General features: G+C 35.8%; 4 protein-coding genes and 2 pseudogenes across 5 annotated transcripts; 2 read left to right on the top strand and 4 right to left on the bottom strand.

The window, feature by feature from the left end:
* The first annotated feature begins 162 nt into the window (after positions 1–162).
* On the top strand, positions 163–629 carry LOC130509713 (CLAVATA3/ESR (CLE)-related protein 5-like). Its single transcript, XM_057005894.1, has one exon. The coding sequence runs from the start codon at positions 239–241 to the stop codon at positions 482–484; it is 246 nt and encodes an 81-aa protein (XP_056861874.1). The 5' UTR covers positions 163–238; the 3' UTR covers positions 485–629.
* A 2,253-nt stretch (positions 630–2,882) lies between these two features.
* On the bottom strand, positions 2,883–5,127 carry LOC130509167 (phospholipase A1-IIbeta-like). Of its 2 annotated transcripts, none has more exons than XM_057004879.1 (3): positions 4,795–5,127; positions 4,030–4,396; positions 2,883–3,699 (listed from the first exon to the last, which is right to left on the bottom strand). In XM_057004879.1, the coding sequence occupies exons 1-3, from the start codon at positions 5,028–5,030 to the stop codon at positions 3,058–3,060; spliced, it is 1,245 nt and encodes a 414-aa protein (XP_056860859.1). In that variant the 5' UTR covers positions 5,031–5,127; the 3' UTR covers positions 2,883–3,057. The 2 variants fall into 2 exon arrangements, with proteins under 2 accessions (XP_056860859.1, XP_056860860.1); XM_057004880.1 differs by having other exon boundaries at positions 4,030–4,544; positions 4,795–4,935.
* Positions 5,128–5,249: 122 nt separating this feature from the next.
* Positions 5,250–10,416, bottom strand: LOC130509184 (protein trichome birefringence-like 40). The gene is made up of 5 exons (XM_057004909.1): positions 10,071–10,416; positions 9,322–9,493; positions 6,053–6,228; positions 5,784–5,942; positions 5,250–5,666 (listed from the first exon to the last, which is right to left on the bottom strand). Exons 1-5 carry the CDS (start codon positions 10,400–10,402, stop codon positions 5,375–5,377), a joined length of 1,131 nt encoding a protein of 376 aa, XP_056860889.1. The 5' UTR covers positions 10,403–10,416; the 3' UTR covers positions 5,250–5,374.
* Positions 10,417–17,226: 6,810 nt separating this feature from the next.
* Positions 17,227–19,100, bottom strand: LOC130509183 (uncharacterized). The gene is made up of 2 exons (XM_057004908.1): positions 17,836–19,100; positions 17,227–17,518 (listed from the first exon to the last, which is right to left on the bottom strand). The coding sequence occupies exons 1-2, from the start codon at positions 18,980–18,982 to the stop codon at positions 17,484–17,486; spliced, it is 1,182 nt and encodes a 393-aa protein (XP_056860888.1). The 5' UTR covers positions 18,983–19,100; the 3' UTR covers positions 17,227–17,483.
* Positions 19,101–19,913: 813 nt separating this feature from the next.
* On the bottom strand, positions 19,914–20,718 carry LOC130510081 (uncharacterized; annotated as a pseudogene).
* A 1,899-nt stretch (positions 20,719–22,617) lies between these two features.
* Positions 22,618–24,199, top strand: LOC130510080 (uncharacterized; annotated as a pseudogene).
* Positions 24,200–24,917: the final 718 nt, after the last annotated feature.

Raw genomic sequence — 24,917 nt, 5'->3', positions numbered from 1 at the left:
ATTTTGGCTTTCGTTTAGTTGTGGATCCCATCGTGTTCTCTCCACTGACCCAACCTACTCAATCCTTAACATGTTCGTCGTATTTTGTGTCTCTCCTTATCTATAAATAGAAATATCTCATTGCACACAAGTCATCATCTCTCTCTCGACTTAATCCCCTTTTAAAATCTCTCTCTTTCTCTTTCACGATCTCTTACTAACCCCCAGAAGCTACCTTTATTCTTCTTAAATACCTATTATGGCGAATTTAATCCTTAAGCAAACTATTATCATGTTCCTAATCATATTTTCATCAACAATCTCAAGTACTCTGGCTCGAATCCTCCATGCAGACCGCGTTTCAAATATGGGAAATATGGATAGTCAGGCTCTCCTACGTGAGCTGGGGTTTGATCTTTCCAAGTTCAAAGGTTATAACGAGAGGAGGTTTTTAGTGGATTCGGACAGGGTTTCACCGGGAGGACCTGACCCGCAACATCATTGAATATGGTAGTTTCGGATATATAACTTTACCGGAGATCCAAGCACTAATAATTGTGATTAGTCTATGCAAGTCATTGAATATCGCTATTTATATGTTTTTCTTTTACTTTTTACCTTTCATAAATCGCACGTACAATTTTGTTGTATCAAGGTTTTGGTATTACTGTACCTCCTTACAATATATCAACCTTTTTCTATGTAGGTTTTTATGTGCCTACAATGATTTACCTTTTTATGTAACTGCAATTGGCTTATAAAGAATGTTCCCCGGTCTTTTTCGTTTGAGTAGACTTTTTCATTTATAGGAACAAACGAAAGGTAGATGAGTTTTAGAATATAATATTGAAATTAAGACTTCGAAATGCATATGATCAAAAATATTACTTTTAGTGATTTGATGGCCAAACTATTGATTTAAAGTTTATAGGAAAATTAATAAAACTGAAATTAAAGAACTTGTGTAATCGAATATTTTTGTAAGCTTACTAAAATGATATGTGATACTAATGATTCAAGATATACTCTGGAAAATCATATCTTTCATATTTCATTGATATATGTGGCTTTATACGAGAATATACGAGCATGTGAAATTTATCTGGTGAATACATATTTTAAGGTTCGGAAAATGAATGTTTTCTTAAGGACTGTTGTCATCAACTACATATTTTAATTTGTATAAAGTAACTGATAATGAAATTTTTACCAAATAAATAAATAACTGATAATAAACAGGGATATGACATTATAGAAACGGTTTGGTGTGCTCTTTGTAGAGTTTCGCCGACATCAACCATGCACAGTGTTGGAAATTTTCAGAGGCTCAAAATCGTTGTATAACTATGAACTGAATGATCAGTTCAATAAAAAAAACTATGAAGTGAATGAATTGACTTATTCTCTAACAAAAAGATTATTCTCGATGGTCGATGATTATTATGTTGCTTCATTTGAACGTACTTAATTAATTATTTGCCAACTAATGGTTTTCTCGACTTGACATTCTCGACTTTTTTTTTTGTTGAAGAGATGACATTCTCGACTTGAGATTCTCATATATATCAGTCGAGGAATTTACTTTCACCTGTTGAAACCATAGAGTGTTAATACTTCGTGACCTATATATGACGACAAGATTGGTAAGATACCTCCGTAGAAAATTAAAGGTCTTTCCACAGAGTAGAAATTAGCTAATGCTATTTTTATTTATGTAAATGCTCCTTTTTTATTTTTGGATTGATAAATTTGAAATTTTATCGGAAAATAAAATAAAGGTCTGTGTATTGACTAGATTCAAATAAATGATTTTGAACTTATAATGTTTGACCTAATCTTACATTTACATCCAAAATACGACTTTCATCTTGCATATACATAATACATTAAAATATTTTATTTTTTTATTGAAAAAGAATATTAAAAAAATAGAGTATAAATAGTGATAATCATAGTTAATCCTAATAATTTTATTTTGTTGAAGACATTTTTCTAATAATTTCTTAAAAATAAAAAATAAGTACGATAAATGCAAAATTTATTTATACAATGTTATAGAGACTTGTTTTGTTATGGCAGCATTCTAAAACCGGACAATGGAGTGGTTGTTAGAAGTCTTAAGGTTTTGTGACATAATTGTTGAAGCTATGATTCACTCTTGGGAAAGCATGTTGGAAATTATCGTTCTTTCAGAAACTGGGCCTGTCTGATACTTTCCATTCGCTAGATTGAATGCATTTGAAAATATAAAATGGGCCTTGTTCACTTTGCTTGCTTCTAGGGGCAACATGATTGTTTACTAGTAAACCTACTTCAATAACCCACAACAACGATACTAACACAAGCTTGTTTATTGTTAGATCAACTGTTCTAGCTCAGGCTGTGCTGCACAACATTGTGTTTGGGGAGACATGGATTTTTGGATCTCTTTAATAATATTATAAACACCCACCAAAAGTTTGAAGGTTATAAATAAATGTCTATGGGGTTCTAATTTTATTTATTCACACAATGCACGTCCTTGCTTGTGTGTGACTATACTAGTGGAGATCGTATATGGGTTGATCAAAGCTCCAATTCGTGTTATGGAGGGGTTCACATCCACGTTCTTCTTCCTCTTTTTCTTTGTACATAAATAAGGAACTTATCTCTCTATGTTATTGTATCTGTTTTTAGGTAATAGTGAATGAAACTGAGAGTCTAACTGTAACAATCTCGGAAACACTAGAAATAAATAGAAAAATAATTAATGAGAACAAAATTATGAGAATAAATGATTATTTCATATTAAATTTAGTAAAAACAAATTTATTGTTTAATTCTCTACAATAAAAAAATTTAGTTTATGAATAGTATAAAATTTATTAGAAATATTAAAAAATCTATTGTTTTTCTTCATTTCTTGGTCACCATTCATAGCCTAAGATTAAAAGAAAAATTGAGCTTTTTTTTTGAGAAAAAGAAACTTAGATTTGGTGCTTCAAATGTTATTGTTTGAGAATAAGTAACATTTTCTTGTTGTTTTACTTCTTCAAAAGGATTTTGTGCATGTTAACTGAACATGTATTATAGATATATTCATGGTAATTCGCATTTGTCTTTTTCTTCTTCTTGATCATTATTTCCCATATCTCCATTAAGAATCCATGTCCCATCATCCGCTTGAACCATCCCTCTGTTTTCAAGAACCAACCAATGCCCAGGCACTAAGTACTTATCTTGGAGAGCATCTAAATCCTTATTGAGCAGCGCGATATCCCGGTTAATCTCCAGCTTGAACTCATCTTGGTTGTGTTGTGTCCCCGCCACCCCGTGCAAGTAAGCCTCCAGGTTATGGAAATGTGCCAAGTTTAGTGACCGTTTCAGATACTCTGATTTCAATGTGTTGATCTCAAGCTCCTCCCCTACATCTCTGAACCTGAACACCGGGTAATGCGGAATGAGATCGGGGACATTTGTTATTCTCAAGATGTGGAGTTTTTTTAAGGACTCAACCAGTCTTCTGAAGTTGAGGTCACCAATGCGGGGACTGCCGAAAGCAAAAACCGTGACGCAAGAAAGCGTGTCTCCAAGACTTGTTGTGGTAATAGGCCATTCGTTGTGGAGAAAGTCTGTGGCGGATAGAATCGATAGGACTGCTCCCAAGCTATGGCCTGTAAAGGTTATACTAACTTCTTCATGTTTGTACAATTCTAGTAACCTTTTAAGCTCTCCTTGAACCTGAAAACCAAAACAAACCAAACCAGTGGGACGAGAAGTAATATTTTGAGATTTTTAATACCAGATTTGCTTTTGAAAAAAAAAAGTTTATATGATGTCAATTATTTTTATATAATATTCTTGATACTAAAATTGACTATAAAAATATATAAATTAAATTAAATTTAGAAAATACATAATTAATTATAAATTTTCTTTAAAATAATTTTTTTTATAAAAATAATATTTTAAAACAAAAATTGGACTCCTGATATCACAGATCCTGGAGCAGTCACAACAAATCAAAAGTCTGAATGTGAAGTTAGTGAGGGAAAATGTTTGTTCAGAGACCTGTTCTTGTGCACTGGTCTTGTCAAAACGTGAGCGTGTATCAGAGGTTGTGTATAGAGACAGCCAACCATTGGCAATACGAGGAGGGTCACCTGGGTCATTCGGGTCAGTTGGAGGGAAAACCGAGGTAGCTAATTCAAGTGGGAAATCAAAATCATTAGCCCACTCATACAGCTGAATGGTCCCTCGCCATGCTACAACAATGTCTCTTCTCCCTAACAACTCTCTGCCTTCGTCTGTGGCCACCGCAACGTAACCTAACCAGTTAGACTCTTTGTTCCATGCTTCCCTTGACAATGAGTTGATTAAGAAACATTCTGGTAACCTTATCGACGATGTTCCATATATGTACTTAGTCACCTCGTACCTAGATGATACCATTTCCTCACATGTTTTAAATGGGAGTGCGGATAAAAACTAAACCAAAATTTCTCAAACGGAAACCATATCATATAAGCAGGGCAGACTTAGCAGGAAGGGCGTAGAGTGCAACCGTCCTCGGATCCACTCCAAATCTAGTAATAGTAGGGGTCTTGATTCTTTTCATTAGCATGTTTAGTATAGATTTGGACAATATTAAAGGCACGATATTATTTATTTTTAAGTTAAAATATCAGAGATAAATGTGTTTTTTTCTGAGCTTGAGTCGAAAGCTCCGGTAAAACATACTGTAATAATTTTAAAACAGGGCCCTGAAATTTTTTTTGTCCAAGGGAAATGGTAAATATTGAGCCGGTCCTGCATATAAGTTGCTATGTTGTTTACCTGAAAGGGTTGGCCTTGAGGTAGCCGGTACGAGCAAAGAGCTCTTCCTTAGTGTAGCAGCTATCTCCTACATATTTGGACCGGCGGTCACTATTAAAGGTAACGTATCCGACTTCAGCCATGTCTCCGTAGTGGAGGATGTAACGGCGTAGATCCAAGTCAAGAGGATGAAGTAGGTCTTTCCATTTGCTATTGCCGCTCAGTTCCTTCCATCTCTTAGCAATATCTCCCACCATTTTCACTTTTATTTTGATCCAAACTCCAAACGTCTCCTCTTCCTTTTTCTGGCCTTGTAATATTTGTTGGAGTTTTCAAAATGTTTGGATAGTTTATGCGTGAAGTATTGGTCCTTAATACATGCTCTTCACATAAGTTTTGCCGGCCTTATGTTAAAGATTGTAAAGCATGCACGTTATAATAGGTTGGATAAGAAGTTAATAAATTTAACAAATATGTGGAGAAATTAAGCCCAAAATATAATTAGTATAAATATTAATTACATTTAAAGATAAAAATCTGAATCACAATCACAATCACAAGAATTCCACAAATTATTTATTGAATTGTATAAAAAGGAGAACTATGAAGTAAGAGATGCGTATAGAAGTAGGTTCCAAGTGTCAGGGAGACCAGGGAGACACCAATGGCTACAGTCTAAACCCTTTGCGATACCATTGTAGAGACTTGGGTGTGCGTCTTTGCGATACTCCGAGAGAGTTGTAAGATCAAGAAGACGGACCGGTTTCTTGATTCGGCTCAACACTTTGTTCACCACAACCCAACCTAAGGGCAATCCTCCTGGATATCTTTGTCCCATGAACGGCTGAGTTTGTCCCTTGCACGACTTCAATGGTTCGTTCCACTGCCTTCCACTGTTTTGAAACACAGTTAGTGTTTGGAATGTATGTTTTAAAAGTCATCAGCATCCATTGCAGCATGTTTATATTATTTTGAGTCTCATCTATGTAAGATGAGAGAAGAAAACTTACTCGTAGTGGACAGGAGAAACACCTTGAAAGAAGACTTGAGTGCGTGAAGGGTTAATGTTGCCGTTAATCCATCGAGCCCATGTGTTTAGTCCTTTGTAAAAAGCCACAAGCCTGTTCATGTCTTTGTACAAGTTGTTTCCTTCCCTCATATAATCCCACCTACCAACCATTATTGTACACTTAACTAATTAACAACCATTTTAATAAAACATTTGAAGATATTGTTGAAAGAAAGAGAGGTTTTATAGGGTTAAGTAATGTGCTCGTACGGCTGGATTCCGTCAGTATGAGTCCACCAGTGCCATGAGTTGAAGATCAGAACGTCCATGCCAAGCCAAGCATTGGCTTGTTTGATGGAGTCGAGTACAAGCACTCGTCCTGCCTTTTCTTGAACCACATCTACCAGAAACTGTGTTCTGTACAGAAGTATTGTCACTCCATAATCCTGCCCATTTTTCATTTAGTCAGTTAGCGATAATACAACACTGTTGGTATTTGTAACATCAAATGAAGCTAAGTTGTTTTAAAAAAAAGATATGGAATTCTTGGACACTTAATTTTATCTACTTGTTAAAAGATGTCATTATGTCAAATATCATATTTATGTACCGTTTTTAGTTTTAAGCAAATTGACCACATGTATACATATTTTCATTTTTAAGACCATCGTGTATACGTATGTTAGCTTAATTTTTTCTATACCATCACTTAAATTAAATGTAAGTTTTATTTAAATTATTAGTCAAACAATCAACACTAACATGGGTTTTTCTTCCTTGCAAGAGCATGTCAAACCCGTATATATATTCAAATATTTAAGCGAGGCATTCGTAGAAGAAAAGAATAGAAGTTTGTGTATGTGTATCCTAACATTGATACTGAACAATGAAGAAATACTAACAAACAAATCCTTATGTTAAACTGAAATATTACTTTTTAAAACATGTATATTCATAATTTCTTCTAGTTAAGCGAAAAGAGAGAAAGACACGTACACCTAACGAATAAGCTAAAGATCGAAGTCAGACCCAACGGAGACAGACTTGTCACTGTTTAGGTACTGTGTAGTCGTGTAGATAAGTATATGGAGAGATCCCCAAAAAACAATTAATAGCGGGTAAAAGTAATTAATTAAATTCGTGCAGGCCCACTTACTAATTTATTATACACTGTGCGATTAGAAAACGACAAAGAAGAAAGAAGACGTTGACCTAAAGTGGTTATCAAAATCATATTGTACATGGTGTCTTAATGAAGCATTCTGTCGTTTGTGTTTGGTTCTACATCTATTAGATGTTTCAGTAAAAACTGATTAATAACTACGTACGACTTATGTCAGAATGGTCCATATTTAGATTTTCGTAACCTATACTTGTCTTGGCCACAAATATATTATCCTTACAATTTGCAATAATAATGACAATATACAGGATTATCTTAAGCAACCAATTGTTTAAACGATAAAAGATGAGCAATTGAGAAGATATATAATAGACGGGGACGTTGCAGGAACTCTTTTTCAGTATCAATGTAAAATATTTATCAGTCATATATATGACTAATGACTCATATATATAGAATATAGTCATTAATTAAATCTTTTTTTTTTTTTTTGATTAATCTGGGGTATCCCGGGCCTATGGAAGAGCCCAGACTAATCTCCAAGGGGAGGTGCAGTCCACGGATAGATCTTTTCTCCGGGTATGCAAATGGGCCCTAAAGCATATGTCCATATCCGTGTTGGTGTCCAGAAATCATGACTTAGTTCCTTCCAGCAGGGTTCGAACTCACAACCTAGGTGCAGGAAGGAGCCCGTCCTTACCATTGGGCCATGATGTTTTGGACTTAATTAAATCTCTTTACTTCCATTTTTCTAGTATTATATGACAAGTGTTCGATCTATCGAATCCCAAACTTAAAGGAAATTAATATAGTTACGTAGATCACATAGCATTACATATCATGCACAAGTTGTTCTCTTTTTCATGTTGGGGATGATTGGTTGAGCTATAACCGTAAAAAATTTGTTTTAGATTTTTGTCTGTAGAATATTTTGATTTAGGTTTAAGAGATGTAGCTTTAAAATTTGATATAGCTAAAAAGATGAAGTTTTAGAAAATAAAGTTTTTAAAACCATTTTTATTTTTTTGCTGTAACTTTACTTTTTTAGTTGTAGCTGTAAAAATTAATATAAATCATGATTGGTGATATTTAGGGTTGTAGACAAAAATTAAAACTAAAGCCACTTCCTACAACCCAACCAATCACCTTAGTTATCTATGTTTCTGATGTAAAATTAAATCTTCAAAACCAAAAGAGAAAGCCGATTCAAAATAACTAAATGTGGAGACAGTTAATATTGACAGGTTTCATATTGGAGTTTCGCCACCAGAATCATTTGCTGAAATTTTAATTAATTATCCCAAATATTAGGTCTTGCTACAAAATATCAATATCTGCTAGTTAATATTTGTTGGAAAAAACTATATATATATACACATACCTACATAAGTGATCCCAGTAACTTTGCTCAATACCAATGAGCTAAAAGAGTCTTTTTTTTTTGTAAAAAACTTTAGTTAAATTGGTATATGGTTTACTACTTTCCTACCAGTTTCATTGGTACGTGATCGATGAACATTCCCATAATTAGTTAATTACTATTTTAAGTTTTAACCCAAAGAGTTAAGGAATCGTGGAAGCTCCTTTGGTCCAGTGGTTTGATTAAGGGTTTAATTGCTTCTACATCTGGAGGCCTGGAGTTCAAACCCCAGAAAATATCAAATTATGCAGATTATGAAGAAACGAGTTACAGGAGGTCTTCAGCTTGGTGCAAGGCGTACCATCGAACATGGATCTCATAGGACGGCTCAGAGTGATGCAGTCAGGCGTGTATTCTCACAGGGTGGTAGAATTGTCAGCTGTAGAATCGTCTTTGTAATATTCTCATCGTTGTAATAGCATAATTAATCGATAATAATCGATCCAGACGTTAAAAAAAAAGAGTTAAGGAAGAATTTAGATTAATATTGTTAAAATATATCATTTATAGAATATTCTGCACAGTATAAAGACGCCCCTCCCCAAAATCAGATGAGACTTCAAAACTCAAAATAAACCTTTCTATCATTGATTTTAATCAATAATTTTATTTCTAGAATAAAGCAAATTATTTCTAAAAAATTAACTATGTAATTGTTGTCATTTCAGTTAGAAATGTTAATGTTTTTTTCTGACTAGGTTGAGAGAAAATAAAAGGAGGACATTTGGCGACGACTGTTATATCAACAACTATTTTCCCACAGATTAATAATTTAAGTAGGGTTCTACTGCTAGTGGTGTTAGGTGCTCACTTGGTAAAGCTAAGGATCTTTTGTAAAATCAAGGAAGAATGCCCAAAAAATATCAAAGAATCATAATTAGCTCATTGAGAAGTTTACTTTAAAGTGAAGCTATTGAGATGTGAATAGGAAACATAAGAAAAAAGAAAAGGCAAATAAAATAAGAAAATAACAAATTAATGAATAAAAATCAAAACCTGGAAAGTGAGGGAAGTGAGAGGCTGGCCTCGACGGAGAGAGTACTTAGCATTAGGAAGAGATGCATGAAGCAAACATGCCAACGATTCGAACATGTTGAGACTCAGTGAGTCACCAACCATCATTATCTTCTTCCCTCTCATTCTCCTCATAAAGTTCACCCCATCGAATCTGTAAATTTATTTAATTCCTAATGTATTTGTTAATTTCTCACATGAAGAAAAGTGTCTCATAAACTTTTAATACATTTTTGTTTAGGCAAATACAATATATTATAGATTTTTCCGTAATATCAATTTTCAGTATACACATACTAGTTAGCTATTACTAGTTTCATATAATTAGAGCTGCAAAACCAATTACATATTAGTTTACAAAAAAAAAAAAAAACCAATTACATATGGATTCTTTTTTTTGAAAAAGGACATACATATGGATTCTTTCGATAGCAAAAAAGATATATAACCTTTTTGGATGAGATACAGACTTACTTACATGTAATATACATGATACATGTGTACTTTTTATTTATAAATGAACATATACTCTTTACTATCTTAAAAATAAAATTCATTTGTCAATTCTGAACGTAAATTTTTAGCAAAAAAAAAAAAAAAAATTTCTGAACGTAAACACCAATAAACGTTTGTTTTTACATTTTGGAAATATTTAATAGAAAGAAGAACAAAAAACATATTAAACGCATACACAAAAACTAGTGTTTGAAACATATGTGCAAGTATTTTACCTGGGAAGAGAACATGAGAAAGGTTGCCATCGGAAGTGTTGATAGTTAGTGTCGGGTCGACCGGTTTTCTGGCAATTGAATTCAGGGTTGATGAAGGGACAAGAAAAGGGACTATAGAGTGGATATGAAGAATCATAGACCCATTTGCCTCTAAACCAGTTGCATGATCTCTCTCCTTCCAACAAGCTTGTGTTGTTTTGTCCCCAAAAATGTTGTTGAGATTGTGCTAATAGCTCAGGGAGTGAAGAGAGAAGTATGAGAAACAGAGAGGCTAAGATGGGTTGGAAACAGAGTCCCATTTTCTTTTGCGGTCGCCAAGTAAGAATGATCATCTTAATCTTCAAGCCTCAAGCTTTATATAGATAAAATAAAAGTATTTATCTTTACAGTGAATTTCTTGTTTCATTTTTGTGACATATACATATTTATTTCAGTCGTAGACAATCATTAGGCTTAAGGTATACTTTAAGACCTAATAAAGGTCGCTTGAAATTAAATCTAACCAATATACTGAACCCGAATTTTTGTCAAGCCAGTAAGGTCAATATATAACAAACGGAATTAAACCGCATTTTCTCAGACGATAGTTTTGACACTAATTAAATTATAGTAAAAATAATTAATTAAATATAATAACAGTAATCATTGACTCCTGAAAAGTACTATATATTTAGCAAGTATAAAATAGTCAAATTAATAAGAACAACATTATAGATAAGAAACACGTATATTTTTGTATTAAAAAATATTTTAATATAATTAAATTATGTAATAAAATTCAATATCAAATTACTCAAAGAATTTCACACCTTTTTAAAGTTTTTAATTTAAAAATACTCATCTCATTTATTTATTTTCATATATTATTATTTTTGAAATAGTGAGAAATTTATTGAGAAAGGTTAATGCAGATGCTCTTAAAAACAAGTACACGTATCGGTTGTTGAAACAAGTTCAGTTTTCTATATATAAAAAGATTAGTTTAATAGTATTGATTATTGACTATTGACTATTATTGAGGCCTTGAGGGATTCATTATTTTACATCAATCATGTTTCTCATATTCTTAAACGTTTTAAAATCTTTTTTTTCTAACGGTATATATTTAATCTGCGCAGCCATTGGTGAATATGCATGTTGTTGAAAATGAAAAGACAAGGATGATGTATATATGTTGTTGCAATTTGCACATGTTATGATGTGTTTTAGGGTGCCTTGCTTTGCCAACTCGACCACCACTTAACTCTTTAATCAACTTTTCATATTTATTTCTTTATAACTGTTTCAATTTTTGACAAACTATACAAACTAAAGTAGAAGAAATAAACGAGCAAACATGCCTATTTTTGTGAGCATCAATTCCATAATGAGTCACCTAAACTAATTCAGATTGTTAATGATTATACCTTCATTAGCAAGCTGTGATTAACACAAGAAATCCCCAAAAGCAATTATTCATTCATCAACAAATTCAATAATTACTTCAACCGCCAAGTTATTAGTTATCATAAATATTAAAAAACATTGCTTCTGTTTCTTGCCAACCTATAAAAAACAAGAAACCAATATAATTTTAAGATAATTAATCAGCACAATAAGTCTAGGCTGCCGATACTTTTAGGAGCTTGCCGGATTCCGAACTCTTACAAAATAATTTGAGAAAGTGACTATAGTTTCCTGTTTGAGGAGATATACGGCTGAGATTGTCCCAAACAATTTGGATTACAAATTTACAAAAATTCAAAATGGAATTTTAGGAAATGAAGTGACAGTGGTCCTTTCTATGGAACAAATTGGAAATGTAAAATAGACCAAACAAGCAAACAATTATTACACATCCACCACGGGAAAGACTTTCTCCCACATTCATACGTACTTGAAATCATACAAAGGAAGTTAAAAAACAATCTTATAAAGACTAGGTAGAGACCCGCACCTTGTGCGGGGTGAGTGTGTATGAAAATGAAATAATTTTAGTTTACATTTTAATTCTTTCTTTTGACAATTTACAATTTAATTCACCATTTCTATTATTAAGCATTATATATAAAACGTAACATATGTAATTTTAATCATATACATGTATTACATATATAATAACTTGGGTTGTGAATTATATATTCAGTTATTTTGATATGGACCAGGACATATGAAAGATTAAATATGATAAGATATAAATAATAGATTGATGATTTATTTAAATAATTATTGGGTCTTAGTTCTGTTAAAAACCCAAACAGATTTGGTGACCATATTCTCTAGAACTCATTTGTTGAGAAGATGAGAAATGTTTTGTTCATTTCAAATGTCGAGAAATTTGAGAAACGGGAATAAAGATTCATACGACAAATTCAAATCTATTCACTCTAAACCAGTTCATAAGACAAATCAAATATTTTCTCTAAACCAGTTAATCCGAGATTCTTATCCAACCAACATTTTCTTATTTTCTATTTTATCTTTGCTTGCTTTTTGTTTCTGTTGATAAAGACTAAAAGCATAAAGCTCAAGAGATGACTCGAGGTGCAGCCAAGTAACAATGAGATGTACGTTAACGAACATTTGGAAGTCTAAATCTTCTGAACTTTCACTGTAACTGATATCTACCAATTCTATGCATAACCCCGAGATATGGAGACTGAGCTAAACCTATGATCCTCATGATGCAGGAAGAAGATGGAACTTAACATCTAGGAGACTGATATGAATGGAAAGTAGTTTCATAAATCCACTGACGTCATATCAAAGGTCAAGTAGAGTAGCAGATTTCCCAATTTGTTAATCTGACAATGCACACAGACTTCAAGCAGCAGAAATTCATGCGCAACCTAGCCACATCCTAATAACGTCAAAGACCAAACCAGTCCTCCCAAGAGTTGAAGCCCGACCTTAAGGGTCTTCAATTGTTCTCCTTTAACTCATTTTCTCAACCCAAATAAAATGTACACCGATTCCTCCAAATATCATCTTAAATTCAGCTACATAAATTTGGATTATTTTAATTCCTTTTAATGTTTTGGAAATATAGTTCCTTTTTAAATTAGACACAAAATAAAAATATTGTCTTGTAATCATATCAATATAGGATGTGGACTGCACTCACCCAAATGTATGGCCTAAAGCTTACAAATATAATTCTTCACACAAAGCATAACCATAGTTCTCTCTGACACACACACGAAACCGAACCTTACCTCTCTTTTTTATCCCTCAAACACACATAAACACAAAATTTCAAGCTTAAATAGTTTCGACGACTGGTGGAGAGTTGAGAAGCGGATTTAGAAAAGCTTGCGCCCTTCTCATAGTGATTGACGGTATAGAGAGATATACATTAAAAAGAGTAGAATATTTTCACTGAGACGTAGTAGTTATATATTTCCTGAAACTTATAATCATCCTTAGAGAAATTTTACTCAAACCATATGTTAATTTGATAACTATGCTGCTGTAGTACTAAGAAAGTTAATACTTTTTAATTAATTTAATGACTGAAAAATCATCTTGATGAAACCAGTTCTCTTTTCCTTGCATTAGATACGTTATTCCTAACAACTAAAAGTCTAAAACCATACATAAACTAAGCACTTCATAGAGCATTACTAATTGAGATTGTAGTTCATGGCTTCTCTAACATTTACCCAGAAACTTAAAACGCTAAAGCTTAAAAACAGAGATCAAGCTTCTTTTTTTTTGATAAAAAAAAACAGAGATCAAGCTTTTTTTTTTGATAAAAAAAACAGAGATCAAGCTTGCGAAGGTGAGAATCAATATCAACGCTCTTTCCTTCTTCCCAACTCCTCCACCAATTCTTTAAAAAAAAAAAAAAAAAACTCCTCCACCAACCATCATTCCTCTTCCTCGCACCTCCTCTTCTCCCATTAGACCCACAACAGCTCAAATCTCTCGAATCTATCAACATGCCCACCGAGGCACGGATCCCACCGTCATAAATCCATGCGACCACCGTCCCTGCTACAAACCCTCACCACCGTCGTAACCTTCGCCGCTGGCTCCCAATTCCGCCTCGTCAGTTCTATCTCCTCCTTCACAAACTGCTCCTTTGTTCTCTCCATCTCATCCACAACACTCAAAGCGCTCTCCCCATCTCTTTCTCTCTTTCCTCAACTGCCCTTCTCTCTCCCCACCACCTCGCCTCCCTGACTCATTCAATTCTTCTCCGTCGTCTCTTCCTTCCTCCGCCGCAACAGCCTCTCAGGACTCTGCCTCGCTCGCCTAATTAACCTCAACTCACCGTCTTCTCCAAACCCGTCTCCACCTCTGATCTCTTCTGTCATAACAAAGTAGTATAAACCTCTGTTTCTGTGTCATTCATCTCAAGATCAATACATCGATATTTATACATGAGTTCATCCTTAATAATAGGAGATAACTATGACAGCTAATAACTTGTGTTTATCTATTCGTATATGTTTATCCTTATCTAATACTCCCCCTCAAGATGGAGCGTGAAGATCTCGAACACCCATCTTGTCAAGTAAATAGAGTAACTGCTGTCGCCCAAGTGACTTTGTCAGTACATCAGCTAACTGTTCCATCGTACCAATGTGATTAGTAGCTATGATTCCTGCCTTAACAAAGTCTCGAACAAAATGACAATCGACCTCCACATGCTTAGTCCTCTCATGAAAAACTGGATTAGTGGCAATGTGTATGGCCGCTTTACTGTCACACTGAAACGGTATCGGAAACCGTTGCCTGACTCCCAATGAATCCATAACGCCTATCATCCACTTCAACTCACTACAAGTCATTGCCATAGCACGATATTCAGCCTCTGCTGACGACCTCGACACTGTTGGCTGCTTCTTTGTCTTCCAAGATACAAGTGAGTTTCCCATCATAACAATGTAACCCGTGAGAGACTTCCTCGTCAATGGGCAAGCTGCCCAATCTGAATCACTATACGCTGACAGTGAGAGGTCACTTGCTGAGCTTAACAAGATCCCTTGTCCAGGAAGCCCCTTTAAATACCGCACAAGCCGAACCGCTGCATCCCAATGCTTTTGTCGTGGTTGTTGCAGAAACTGAGCAAGAATGTGTACTGGATAACACAGTTCCGGTCGCGTGATAGCCAAGTAAACTAACCTTCCAACTAGCCGTCGATACTTTGAAGGTTCTGTGTAGAATGGACCATTGTCTCGAGCAAGATTATGATACTGCTCCATAGGCGTATCCACTGGTTTTGAACCTAGAAGCCCACACTCTGAAACAATATCAAGAGCGTATTTCCTCTGAGACAAGTAAATGCCTGCACTGCTCCTTAACACCTCAATTCCCAAGAAATATTTCAAACCTCCTAAGTCCTTCATGCGAAAACAGCTATGCAAATGTTCCTTAAACTTGTTAATGAGAGCTGGATTGTCGCCACCAATGATCAAGTCATCAACATACACAAGCACAAAGGTTGTAGTGTTGTTGCGACGAAGAGTAAACAGAGAGTAATCAAGTCGATTCTGTTTGAAACCAAACTCCAGTAAAGACTTAGACAAGCGAGCAAACCAGCACCGAGGCGCCTGCTTCAAGCCATACAGTGCCTTATTTAGCTTGCACACTTGATTTGGTTTTGAAGACTCAAATCCAGGAGGCAACTTCATGTACACTTCTTCTTCAAGTTCACCATGGAGAAACGCGTTATGCACATCCATTTGGTGAAGCTCCCAGTCTCGAGCAGCTGCAACGCCTAGTAATATACGCACTGTATTCATTTTAACCACTGGCGCAAACATCTCATTATAATCTACACCCTCTTCTTGTTTATTACCACACGCAACTAATCGAGCTTTATATCTCTCAACAGTACCATCGGCATTGAACTTTATTTTAAATATCCATTGACATCCTATAGCTTGCTTTCCCGGAGGTAAGGTGGTGACTGTCCACGTACCACTACTTTCAAGCGCGCCTATTTCACCAGACGCAGCATCTCTCCATCTTTTATCCTTCATAGCTTCCTTGAATGACTTTGGTTCGATATGAGATTCCACTTCCAAGAGAAACGCCTGAACATGTGGAGCAAGGTTTTCGAATGAGACATATTTATCCAAGGGATAGGTACACTTACCTGAAGACGATGCATTAGGCAAGTGAGAAGCATGTGGGGGTTTTTCATCGATATGTGCAGTGTAGGTAACATACGGACCCAAACGAACTGATTGCTGTTTAACTCGATGCCCTCTACCCAATTTTTCAGGTTCTGGCTGTACTGTCGTAGGAATAGCAGAAGTAGTAGTCACTCCCCCTGTATCAGATTCCTCAGTAGTCGAAGGTAGAGGTCCAGTAGTAGGAGGAGGGAAAGGTCCGGTAGTAGGAGAAGCAGTATCAGAATTAGAAACTCCCCCTGTCTCCAATACTTCAGGAAGAGTTAACGGGTCAAAATCATCATCAAAAGTAGCAGGATGTGTTGGTTGACACATAGGTGCCGGATCAGGAACAACCAGTGAAGGTTTCTGTCCAGTAAAAGGAAATATATCCTCATGGAAAGCAACGTCTCTAGAGACAAAAATTTTCTCTGTTTCAAGGTCGCAGACAATCCATCCTTTCTTGCCCATAGGATAACCAAGAAACACGCACCGAGTGCTTCTTGCATCAAACTTATCTTGACCACGCTTTATGTGACGGGCATAGCAGAGTGTTCCAAATACTCTGAGATGAGCATAGGTTGGTGTTTTTCCATGAAGTATCTCATATGGTGACTTGTTCTGTAACAGACGTGATGGTGTGCGATTAATGAGATAGGTCGCAGCTAATATGCTTTCTCCCCAGAAGCGTTTTGGTAACTGTCCTTGGAGAAGCAAAGCACGAGCAACGTTCAAAATATGCCGATGTTTTCTCTCGACACGGCCATTCTGCTGTGGTGTCTCTACACACGAGGTCTGGTGCGTGATTCCTTGAGCTGCAAAGAATTTCCGAAGGCATATAAACTCGGTACCATTATCACTACGCACAATCCTGATCTTTTTATTGAACTGTCTTTCAGTATAAGCACAAAATGTTTTTAGGGCTTCTGGTGCTTCTTTCTTTTCTAGCAGGAGTATTGTCCATACAGCTCTGGAGAAGTCATCTACTATAGTTAGAAAATATCGTGCACCAGTTGTGGATTGTTCACGGTAAGGACCCCATAAGTCACAGTGGATCAAGGAAAAACAATCATCAACTTTATTAATACTAACTGGAAAGACATCTCGAGTTTGTTTAGCTTGATGACAAGTACCACAAGAGCTTTCTAAAACACCAATATTATTTGTAAAACCAGCAACAGAAGATAAAACTGAAAGAACAGCAGAAGATGGATGACCCATGCGTGCATGCCACAAATCTCGTGCAGTCTGTTTCACATGATTTGCTTGAACTGCCACAGCCCCCATATATCGAAAAACCCCATTATGCTTTTCACCCGCACCAATCAAAGTCTTCGAGGCGAGGTCCTGTATCACACAAAACTTTTTAGTGAAGAGAACAAATCCAGCAATATCATCAAGTAACTGAGACACAGAAATAAGAGTCGCTGAGAGATGCGGAGCATAGAAAACATGTTTCAGTATGAGACGATCTCCAAGTTTCAATTGTCCTTGTCGTGTGGCCCACGTTATGTTCCCATTAGGCATAGTGATCGGACACGGAGCTATGGAGGTAACATCACTCAAGAGATTGATCTCGCCAGTCATGTGATGAGAGGCTCCTGAGTCAATGATGATGTCGTATCTACTATCGGTGCCAAAAAATATGAGATTTTCTTTCTTACCCATAAGCTTCTCATTGGCTGCAGATTTTTGTGCGCTGACAAATTTAGTTAGAGTGTCCCATTGCTCGTCTGTGAGGTTTGGAATACCAGGTGCCTGAGTTGTTGACGACCCAGAATTGTCAACATTAGTGTTGTATGCTCGAAAACCTGATCCACGACCACCACGTCCTCTGCCTCCTTGTGTGTCACGCCCTCTTCCTCTTCCTCCTCTGTCTGTTCCACGTCCAGTGGTAGGTTTTGCATTCTGATCTCCCCACCATTCTGGATAACCAATCACTTGAAAGCATTGGCTCACTTCATGTCCTTGCTTTCCACAGTGCGAACAGACCGAGTTGTTTCTTGCAACACGAGTAGCCGCTGCTTGAGCATTAGTCAACGACTGTTGTGATGGCTGCGGAGATTGCATTGTTGTAGACATACCAAGGACTGGGGTTGTTTCTTCATGTCGCATAACATTCAGGTGACGTTCTTCTTGAATGATTTGCGAGTATACAGACTCAAGATTAAGATCTGTTTGTCTGCTCAACAGATTTGACCTTGTAATGCCAAATCGAGAGTTATCCAGTCCCATAAGGAATTGATGAACGCGTATCTTCTCTTCCTTCTTCTCATACTTGGTCATTGATGCACATTCTGAATCCCCACAACAACAAGAGAATCCTTTGTCAAGATCAGCCAGATCGTCCCACAAGACCTTCAATCTCCCGAAATAAACTTCCACCACGTCGCCGTTCTGTTTGCAAGATGCAATATCGGCGTGCAGTTGATGGATCCGGGTATCATCACTTACAGAAAACCTTCGTTGAAGGCTACCCCACATAGCTTTTGCACTGTCCACAAGAGATACAGACGGTCGAAGCTTAGGTTCAATGCTGCTGTAGATCCATCCAATGATCATGGAATTTACCATGTCCCACTTTTCTTCTTCTTCAGGTTTGTTGACTGGTCTTTTAAGAGTTCCATCAATGAAACCTTGTTTTCGTTTTGCTTTCAACGAATTGAGCAGTAGTTTTGCCCATCGCTCATAGTTTGCTCCATTCAGAAGAATGGGTGACTGAGCTTGTCCTGTATTATCCGATGGATGGAGGTAATACGGAGAAACAAGCAAACGCATGTCTGTAGAGGACGATGTTGGTGACGCCGCCATAGTAAAAAAAAAATCAAGTGATTCTCACCGTAACAGTATGTTAACGATGGTTCGTAGGTTTATTCTAGTTTTGCCAAGAACTTTTATTTGTTTGGCTCTGATACCATAACAAAGTAGTATAAACCTCTGTTTCTGTGTCATTCATCTCAAGATCAATACATCGATATTTATACATGAGTTCATCCTTAATAATAGGAGATAACTATGACAGCTAATAACTTGTGTTTATCTATTCGTATATGTTTATCCTTATCTAATATGTCATCCTCGGAAACATGCACAAGAAATCTCCCTCACCATCTCCCACGCGAATCTCTCGACAACATCCCTACTCTACTCGAATCTCACATTGCTTTCTGATAAAAGGATCAATACCTACTTCGATTACTCAACTCTCCAACTTTATAACTCTAAACTTGTCATCAAACTCGATCTCCGGCAAAATACCGGACAACATCGGAGACCTAATCTAGCTAAAGAACCAATCTTTCCCATATGTCATTCAATGTTGTAACAAAGACAACTTGTTATATGCGTACGATAGGTCAAAAGGATACGAAAAAAATGTACGTATAATTCTTTTATCAAACAAACTATATTATATGGATCGTAATGGCAAATGTCGTAATTGTTCTAGTAAATAAAGGATAATTAAGATTAGAAGCTTAGGAGAGCTGAGGTGATGCCACATCAGTTAAAATGACAAATCTGTGAATAAACTACTAAATCAAGGTTGCTCTTAATAATTGCTTTCCTTTTAATAAGAAAGGGATAAGAGCCTTATTGATTATGTAACCAGAGGAAGCTTTAAAGCTGCTTCATATGTTTTGCTCGTAAACTTTATTTATAAAGATAGTTCCTTCCCACAGACATTTGTACTTGAAATCATACACAGAAAGTTAATAACAATCTTATAAAGATAAGAGCCTTATTCATTATGTAACCAGAGGAAGCTTTTAAGCTGCTTCTTATGTTTTGCTTATGTACATTCTTTATTTACAAAGAGAGAGTGCTTAATTACTTGTATTATATGTGTAACCACTAACATTTTACAGAAGCTCCCACTCAGATTCTTCTAATGATCATTTTTCCTCGGTCTGTTTCGGATTGTCACCACATTCTCTACCATTCACTAAATCTTCAGGTACCATTGCTGCGCAAGTTGCTTGTATTGTTTCTCTCTGTTTTGCTTCATTTCTTGAAGATATAGCGTCTTGGATCTTCTGCTGAATCAGTTTTTATTATAAGGTGTTGTTACTTTCCCCGTGGTGATAATAAATGAAAACATGAAACAAAGAAAAGAGACAATGCAATTCGTCTCTATGCACAACGATAAAGCTTTCATCAACTGATCTTCCACTAAATTGTTGAAGAATCTCTGACTTCCTTCTGTTCTGGGACAGACCTCGAACTAGTTTGCATTGAATCCTCATTGGTTTCCTTTCTGCAATCTGAATAGATGCAAGCAGCAGAGTTGAGTCTTGCTACTTCACCTGGAGGACAATCACTTGACTTTTACAGCTCCAACATCATTTATGACACGAGTATTATGAACATTGATAAACTAGTCGAGTCTTTCTGTACACAAGGCCTGGTTGGTGACTCGAACAATCTCCTCCTTATTACAGACTTTTTTGCGCCCGAGTTGTGTTCTTCTATAAGGACCTCCATAACTATACTGACTTGGGAGAAGTACATGTATCATAATCATCTGCATCAACACGCGCGGTTTCATTTCACATCCGTTATTTTCCCCCTCAGTTACCTCTTGATTCTTGCTTCACATCTCTGCTTTCTATTTTCTTCTTGAATGAAAAACAAAAAAAAAAAAAAAACAGGACTTATTCATGCAACATAGAAGCAGGTACAATGGCTCTCAACGTATTTAATTAGCTGTGTCCTAAAGAAGCAAAAGCAAAAGATGAGAACAGGGGGTAATGAATGCAACTGTTAAGCAAAGCCTTATTGCATTGGTGTTTACAGTAAATGATCGGAATATCCCAAATCCTAGGAGCATTATAGAAGCTTTCTTACTTATTAAACCAAAAGATCTTTATTGACTACAGCAACAAGCTATCGCTCTGTACCCACATGTTCTATATTGCTCTAGTAAGTAAAAAACCATGTCCTTTAATCACCAGAAATAGAAAGTTCAAACGTGTCAATGATCATGTGACATAATCTCAAGAGACCTTATAATAGATATATATATATATATATATATATATAATATATATAATATATATAATGAGGAGCTTTCTTGTTAAACAAAAATCTCTGTGACAGCAGAAACAAGCTATCGCTCTGTATCCACATGTTTCTTAATTTTCTCTAAGACTTAAAGAAAACCATGTCTTTTTTAATCAGTACAAAATCGAAAGCCAGCTTACCATGGAGTAATCTATCAATGATCATGTGACAAATCTGCAAGAGAGACTATTACTATTATATATCATGAAACGTACATTCAAAGTTATCAGATCATTAAACTACTACAGCTGATTTCTTCATACGATCATCAACTATATAAGTCTTCAATTAATTAGCAAAAGAACTGAATATACAGAGGACTTAAGCTTGGAACTTAAAAAACGTGTTTAAAAGGAGAATTCGCGACGAGGGAGGAACCACGTGAAGAAGAAGAACCCTAAAACCCGGGAAACTTGCGTTGCAAGTCAATCAGAAACTGAAAACTACAGAGAAAGTAATCTTTTAGGAAAGAGAGCGAGAGACGGGATCATTAACCTCAAAGCTACGTACATACAACGGGATCAAATCCAATTCTGTTTTCTCTCTCACTCGATTGAGAGATTTTGTCCAAAAAAATTAGAGATTTGAGTATGTTATTACTACAGCGATGAAGCAAAGCAAGCAATGTCCACAAACGAAACTTTTATCACAGGAAACTATGGGTTTGGTCTCTTTCGCCGGCCAGAGGTTGCGTGACAATTTTTTTTTCCGTCAAGATTTTTTTATATTAATAAACGGCCAGTAGCTCACATACAAATTTAAAGGATCAGAGGCCCAACAACCTACACACTACGTCCCATTCTTTAAACAGGCCAACAGGCCTAACCATAGACCGTGCACGTCGTCAGCCAAATGACGCGTCAAGGAGACTGGCAGCTGGACACGTGCCACGCGTTGACAATTACATTTCTTTTTTTTGAACAAAACTTTTTTTTATAAACCCTATAGGCTCATTCAGTATGTTAATTGACATAACAATATCTCCAACCCCACTCCAAAATTTACTGCAAAAAGGAGAGAGAAATGGAGGACTTAGAAAAAAAAAAAGATTACTCTTTGGGGTTTAGGGGTTTTTTTAGTTTCAGAAAAGAGAAAAATTGGTTTAGAAGCAAAACCGGTTTCGCTTTGAGTGTTAAATTATTTTTTTCCTTAGGCTACAAGTGTCATTTATCATAGATGATGGCACTAAAATAATGAAAACATAAATTCGTTAGGAGGGATTCCAACCGGTTTATTAATGAGCCGTCTCAACACAGATCGTACTTCCTAGGGACTAAACTAATAACTTAGTAAAACATAGCGAGAACACCTGGAATAGATGATAAAACCCGAGATCATTTTGCAATTATTCTTCTAAAATATTTGGGTTCAGATTTCATTCCAACGCATCTTAAACTTTAGTTTATGAAAACGGCAGTCATAGCCTCATCACTCATAGGGTTCTTCCTCCTATCGACTGCGGCGGCGACGAGGAGGCCGAGAAAAACCGACACTGCGGTGGAGAAGCCATCTTTTCAAAAACCCTTTTACATTGACTTTCGATTTACCAAGTGTCGGCGATGGCCTCGATCTCGACATGGTTCAGATACATGGCGCACAAGCTTGAGTATTCTCTCACCCTCAGTCTCAAGGTTCCTCTCTTTCTCTCTCTCACACTCAAATCTCTTGCGTTTAGCTTTCAATTTTTTGTAATATGGGAAATTGGTTTTAGAAACCATTAACATTCTGTAGCTCTGCATTCGGATTAATTGAATCAATATATTCATGATCGTATGATTTTTTTTTTTTGATGAAAAAGGTAGAGACTTTTGATTATTGAATGCTTTCTACAGAACTATATTCATATGAATCGAACTCACAGTTACAAAGTTCACATCTTTTTGTCTGAAGCCGACAATTTTACTCTCAAGACATTATATATATACTTCATGTCGTGTCTTAACGGAATCTTAACTGTTCGAGTACATTTACAGAGTCATAGGAGAGAAAAACTGAGTGACCGAGAACTCATTCAAATCATCTTCAAGAATCTATTCCATGGGAAGATAACCTATTTACACTCTGGCAAAGGAGTAGAGATGTCCCCAACGATGGCAGCACACGAGAACACGCTTCTTGTCGCAAGATACCAATTGCTAACACGAGGTAAATAGCCTTGCACCTTTTCTTTGTTATAGTTTTTCAACTCTTTAGTGTTCCCCCTGCTCGTATTCTGTTTCACCATAGTGGCTATTCCATCTCATACCAATAGGCAATAGGCACAGTGTTATTTATACCCAAGGTTTTTCTTCTTTGTATGTCTGTCTACATAATTTTACATTGAACTATTAAGTGTGTTGTTTGTGAGACCGTCTAGATCGTTACCCTCTTTATATGGAATTTTTGTGTCTTAGGTATCTGTACGTTGGAGATGCTGTGGTCTTAAAGGACCCAAACGATTCAGACAAGATCTGGTGAGAAGATTAGCAGCTGTGGAAGGGTTGAATGGTATCAGGTGATGCAAAAAGAGGAGCCTTTTGTTCTCGACAAGGATCAGTGTTGGGTTGTTGCTGAAACAAGGATATCAAACAAACCCAAGGTACATTACATTTACATACATCATTTCTTCTTCTCTTGGGGTGATAATCTGAAGCTATACCAAAGTGGAGTCTATATGCTTTGTTGACTTGTGTGTGGGGGTTTTGAACAGGAAGCATACGATAGTCGAAACGTTTGGTCCAGTTTCAACAGCAGACATTGTTGGAAGAGCTATATATTGTCTGAGAACCGCCGTGGATCATGGTCCCGTCCGAAAACAGGTAAAGAGTCTTTCTTATCTCGTAATAAACATTTTAATTATAGCTTTTCTGGTTTCTTTACTCTTAAAATGGTTTGAATCAGTCAAAACTGCGATGGGACAAGATTCTCCAATCCTGGCAAGTAGAATTGGACGTGGACGAGATGGCTAAAAACCACAAGGCACAATAAAGAGTAACACTTACTTGCTTTTTTTGTGTCAAATCTTAAATTGCGTTATTTGTTTTGAGATATGAGTAAAACAAATAAACCATACAATGGATGATTGAATCAGAAAATTTCACGTTCCAGAACAATATGTTACTTGTGGCATATCATATATGATATGTCTCGAAATACAAGCTGTGTAGCTTCTTGCTTGGTATCGCGTTCTATGGAAAAGAATATTTATCATTGTTGTTTAATTATTTGGAATAAAGGATTTTTGCTTTTACACAGAGCGTAAAAGTACTAAGGCATTGAATCTAAGTTGTTTACTCAAGAAAAGTAACATATTTTTACTCTAAAAAGCACTTTCTTCTAGAGATAGTATCTATAAAAATTAAAAATAACTTTTTATTAATTTGTTTCAAGCTTTAGATTTATTAGTTAGATGTGAGGCCTAATTCAATGCTTGAAACAAATCATATCATATTTCGTATAGAAACAACGTCCCCCAAGAAACTGCCATAGATTCGAGATGATGCACCAGTGGAAGAAGTTGTCATGATAATTTTATATGTTCTGTTATTTTCCTCATTAGTTTACTTGAATTATTTGTTGGTTTTTTTATTATAGTTATGTATGTATTCAGATCTAATTAATAAATTTAAGTTGTTAAAAAATAATGAGAAAGTACTAATTAAAAAATAAATAAATTATTAGAAATAATCTTTTTTCCAACTAAACA

This window comes from Raphanus sativus, chromosome 3 (genome assembly GCF_000801105.2).
Source record: "Raphanus sativus cultivar WK10039 chromosome 3, ASM80110v3, whole genome shotgun sequence".
NCBI lineage: Eukaryota > Viridiplantae > Streptophyta > Magnoliopsida > Brassicales > Brassicaceae > Raphanus > Raphanus sativus.
The sequence above is the reverse complement of the archived record's forward strand: the minus strand, read 5'-3'. Positions and strand labels throughout refer to the sequence as shown.